General features: G+C 42.6%; 2 protein-coding genes across 2 annotated transcripts in view; both read left to right on the top strand.

The window, feature by feature from the left end:
- Positions 1-2718, top strand: part of LOC111141044 (protocadherin gamma-B3-like) — a 15136-nt gene extending 12418 nt beyond the window's left edge. The window contains exons 3-4 of the mRNA XM_022493372.1: positions 2-417; positions 2664-2718. Coding sequence (XP_022349080.1) covers positions 2-417; positions 2664-2702 — 455 coding nt within the window. The 3' untranslated portion in view covers positions 2703-2718. The remainder of the gene's footprint in view (position 1; positions 418-2663) is intronic.
- LOC111141043 (protocadherin gamma-A8-like) overlaps positions 2717-4799 on the top strand; it is a 2508-nt gene continuing 425 nt past the window's right edge. Inside the window, 1 exon segment of the mRNA XM_022493371.1 lies at positions 2717-4799. Within this exon segment, the coding sequence (XP_022349079.1) occupies positions 2809-4799 (1991 nt within the window). The 5' untranslated portion in view covers positions 2717-2808.

Genomic DNA, 4799 nt, shown 5'->3' with positions numbered 1-4799 from the left:
GTTTTCGCCGACAGCTTGCAGGAGGTGCTGCCGGATGTCAGCGACCGTCCTACACTCTCTGATCCCCAGGCTGAGTTGCAGTTTTACCTGGTTGTAGCGTTGGCCTTGATCTCAGTACTTTTCCTTCTGGCTGTGACTCTGGCCATCGCCTTACACCTTCGTCGCTCCTCTAGCCTCACCACCTGGGGCTGTTTTCAGCCTGGTCTGTGTGTCAAGTCAGGACCTGTGGTTCCTCCCACCTACAGTGAAGGGACTTTGCCTTATTCCTACAATTTGTGCGTTGCCCACACTGGAAAGACGGAGTTTAATTTTCTAAAGTGCAACGAGCAGTTGAGTTCAGAACAAGACATACTTTGCGAGGATTCATCTGGGGCCTTATTTCCACTTTGCAAATCCAGTGAGTCAACATCCCATCTGGTGAGTTTCTTTTAAGCATAACCTGCTTCTTATGATCTACCCAATTATTTATTTTTCATGGAAAAATATACACTTTGTAGATCTAAAAGTTTCTCTAAAAAGTAAAACTATCATGCCATTCTTCAAGGGAAGTTAAAGTAGGAGCAGTTATGTCTCTTTTAGGGATGCCTTGACAGGCTCAGATCTATGGAGCAGTGAGATTGTGATTTTATCTAGGAAGGGAATCAGTGTTATAGGCCATCTCCTAAAAGCTAATGAGATTTTTTCCTACATTTTTCTTCCTATTACCTAATATACTTTTTTAGCTGGATATAGTATAAATGTAAAAGTGGGCAATCATTTTAAAAACCTTTAAAACAAAAACAAAAAGCTAAAATTAGATATTTTTCATAACTGATTTTACCATTTTGTTTCTTCTATTTACTTCCTTTTGTTTCAAAGCCTCCTAGAATAAAGTATCTTAACCTGGATTTTAATGTAGATGGGCACATTCCAGTTGTATGCAATGAACTGTGTGGGTGTTTAAAAGCATTTTACTTACCAGTAAGACCAGTATGCTCACCAGAAGACAAAAGCATTTTCTTTATCTTGCAGCATAGGTTTTTCACACATACCTGTATAATTTTAAATTGTCTTTTTTGCAGCCCACATATAGCCAGAAGACTTCTAGTCATTCTGCTATCTCTAGGAAAAAATGGAGTCTTGAATTCTTCAAATTTTAGACAAAATTGCCAATCTGATGTACATACTAGTATATATGTATATGATATCTATATAGATATGATAATACATTTTTCATCTTTAGCTAGATGTGTTAGCAGATGCTCAGTCACTGACCACTTTACAAACTGAAGAAAAGAGACATAATTTTTTTGTAGTGACACTTTTTGATTGCTTGATGATAATTATGTGTTCCCTCTTTGTGGTTCTCTTGATCAAAATACTACTTAAGGGGGTGCCTGGGTGGCTCAACCAGTTAAGCCTCTGGTTCTTGATTTTGACTCAGGTTATGATCTCAGAATCCTGAGATCCAGCTCCACACTCAGCAGAGATTCTCTATAGGAAAAAAATTACTAATTAAGGCAAAATTAACTTTAGAATACATGTCTTTTTCACAAAGTTAATTGAGTCTGCTTTAAAATGTAATCATCTCTCATCTGTGGAAGAGTAGGATGGAGATTTGCTTTTCATTTTGTATTCATTTGTATTTTAAAAAATATTTTCTATTCAAATAGAAAAAATACAGAATTTAAATGAAGTAACAAATCAAGGTTGCATGGGACACCTGGGTGACTCAGTTGGTTAAGGGTCTGCCTTCAACTCGGGTTGTGATCTCAGGGTCTTGGGATCAAACTGCGCCTTGGTCTCCATGCATATCAGGGAGTCTGCTTGTCCCTCTCCTTCCTCCTCTCTTCCTCCAGCCACTCTCATTCTCTTTCAAATAAAATAAAATTAAAATTAAATTAAATAAAATCTTAGAACGAAACAAAACAAAATAAAAGAGTGTCTGGCTGTCTCAGTTGGTAAAACATAGAATTCTGGATCTTGGGGTTGTGAGTTTAAGCCCCACCTGGGTATAGAGATTACTTAAATAAATAAGTGAAATAGCAAAATAATATAATCTCTGATGAAACTTAAAAGTGAAAGCATTCATCCTGTAACATTTAACAATATTTGTCAACATATCAATATGTAATTAAAATCGCATTTTAAAAAGAAAATTTTAAAAAAGCAACAACTCTACTGAAGGCTTACTATAATGATTAATTGGTTTACATCAAATACAACACCTTCTAAGTGAATCATGTTCAATAGTTCTACTTTAGTCTAAAAATGAATTTATTGCCAGTGACAACTAGAGGCCTTATTTATTCAATAACAGATTTACAATAAAGCTCAGTGCATAGTAAGAAATGAAATGTTAATGATTTACATTTTAAGAGTAAACATATTCCAGAAATTTGAGTAAAGTGAGACAATCCCATAAATCTTTGGGGATCATTTAATAATCCTTTGTAAAACTTTAACCCTACTTAATCCCATGCTTCTGGGCAACAACTTTTAAAATGTGAATTCAGAGACAAATTCAAAACATGCTGTAAAAGGCAAGTATTTTTTTTCCTCCCTCAATAATCTAACATACACTAGTACTTATCTAAGTGGGTGCAGTAACTGCTTAGGACTCTAAGCGCCGCTGTTCACCTATTTGGAGATAAATGTAACCAAATGCCATCCGGTTACTAAAGGCTCAGATCTCGGAAAGACCGGCAGATCCCACAAACTAGCTGCAGGGCTGCAGCGGAACTCTGTTCTTACATCTGAGACACTCCAGTTTTCTATAAGATGATCTCCACAGCTGCAGCAAAAAGGTAAACAAGACGCATATGCCCAATGAGAATGCTGAGTGGATTCAGTAGTGAAAGAACAATGGCCGCTCCAAAGAACTACCGGAAACGCGGCAAGCTGGTCCTGCTGTGCGTGTTCATGGGCACGCTGTGGGAAATCGGGAGAGGACAGATCCACTATTCGGTGCCAGAAGAGAGCGACAAAGGATCCTTTGTGGGTAATATCTCCACGGACCTGAATCTGGAGTCACAAGAACTGGGGAAGCACGGAGTCCGCATCGTCTCCAGAGGTAGGACGCAGCTTTTTGCTCTGAACGGGAAAACTGGCAGCTTGCTCACCGCGGGCAGGATAGATCGGGAGGAGCTTTGTGCTCAGAGCACACAGTGTCTAGTAAATATCAACATCCTGGCTGAGGGCAGAGGAAAACTTTTTGGGATAGAAATAGAAATCACCGATATCAATGATAATAACCCAAAATTCCAAACTGAGAATCTGGAAATGAAAATTAATGAAATCGCTGCGCCTGGAACACGTTATCCTCTCCCAGAGGCTGTTGACCCCGACGTGGGCATGAATTCCCTACAGAGCTACCAGCTCAGCCCCAATCACCACTTCTCCCTGGAAGTGCAAACTGGAGACGACGGAACTCTACACCCAGAGCTGGTGCTGGAGCAGGCCCTGGACCGCGAGGAAGAGGCTGCTCACCACCTGGTCCTCATCGCCTCAGACGGCGGTGATCCGCGTCGCTCCAGCACAGTGCACATCCACGTGACAGTGCTGGATACAAACGACAATGCCCCCGTTTTTGCTCTACCGATTTACCGAGTGCAAGTCCCAGAGAACGTGCCTCCAGGCACCTGGCTGCTTACTGTGAGCGCTAGCGACCCGGATGAGGGAGCCAACGGAGAGGTAGCCTATAGATTCTGGAAAATTAGTGAAAAACAATCCCCATTATTCCAGCTTAATGAAAATACTGGGGAAATATCGACAGCAGAGGGTCTAGACTATGAAGAATGTGCATTTTATGAAATGGAAATACAAGCTGAAGATGTGGGGGCACTTTTGGGGAGGACCAAAGTGCTCATTTCAGTGGAAGATGTGAATGACAATAGACCGGAAGTGATCATTACCTCTCTGTTTAGCCCAGTCTTGGAAAATACTCTTCCTGGAACAGTAGTTGCCTTCTTGAATGTGCATGACCGAGACTCCGGGAAGAATGGTCAAGTTGTCTGTAACACACCTCATAATTTACCTTTTCAACTAGAAAAATCAATAGATAATTATTATAGATTGGTGACATGGAACTATCTGGACCGAGAAAAGATCTCTGTGTACAATATCACAGTGATGGCTTCAGATCTGGGAACTCCTTCTCTATCTACTGAAACTCATATCACCCTGTATGTGGCTGATATCAATGACAATCCACCCACTTTCCCTCAAGTCTCCTATTCAGCCTATATCCCAGAGAACAACCCTAGAGGTGCCTCTGTCTTCACTGTGATGGCTCACGACCCTGACAGTGGCAAAAATGCCCAGGTGACTTACTCTGTGACTGAGGACATCATCATGGGGAGCCCTCTCTCCTCCTATGTCTCCATCAATTCAGACACAGGCATCTTATATGCTCTGTGCTCCTTTGACTATGAGCATATACGAGACTTGCAGTTACTGGTGACTGCTAGCGATGGCGGGGACCCTCCGCTCAGCAGTAACGTATCACTGATCTTGTTTGTGCTGGATCAGAACGATAACACACCAGAGATCCTGTATCCCACCTTCCCCACTGATGGTTCCACAGGCGTGGAGCTGGCATCCCGCTCCGCAGAGCCCGGCTACCTGGTCACCAAGGTGGTGGCGGTGGACAGAGACTCTGGCCAGAACGCCTGGCTGTCCTACCGCCTGCTCAAGGCCAGCGAGCCAGGGCTCTTCACGGTGGGGCTGCACACCGGCGAGGTGCGCACAGCGCGGGCCCTGCTGGACAGAGACGCGCTCAAGCAGAGCCTGGTGGTGGCGGTGCAGGATCACGGGCAGCC

The sequence above is a fragment of the Enhydra lutris genome, unplaced genomic scaffold, assembly GCF_002288905.1.
Source record: "Enhydra lutris kenyoni isolate GAN:26980312 unplaced genomic scaffold, ASM228890v2 scaffoldscaffold5, whole genome shotgun sequence".
Classification (NCBI taxonomy): Eukaryota; Metazoa; Chordata; class Mammalia; order Carnivora; family Mustelidae; genus Enhydra; species Enhydra lutris.
Note: the sequence above shows the minus strand (reverse complement) of the source record. Positions and strands in the feature narration are given on the sequence as shown.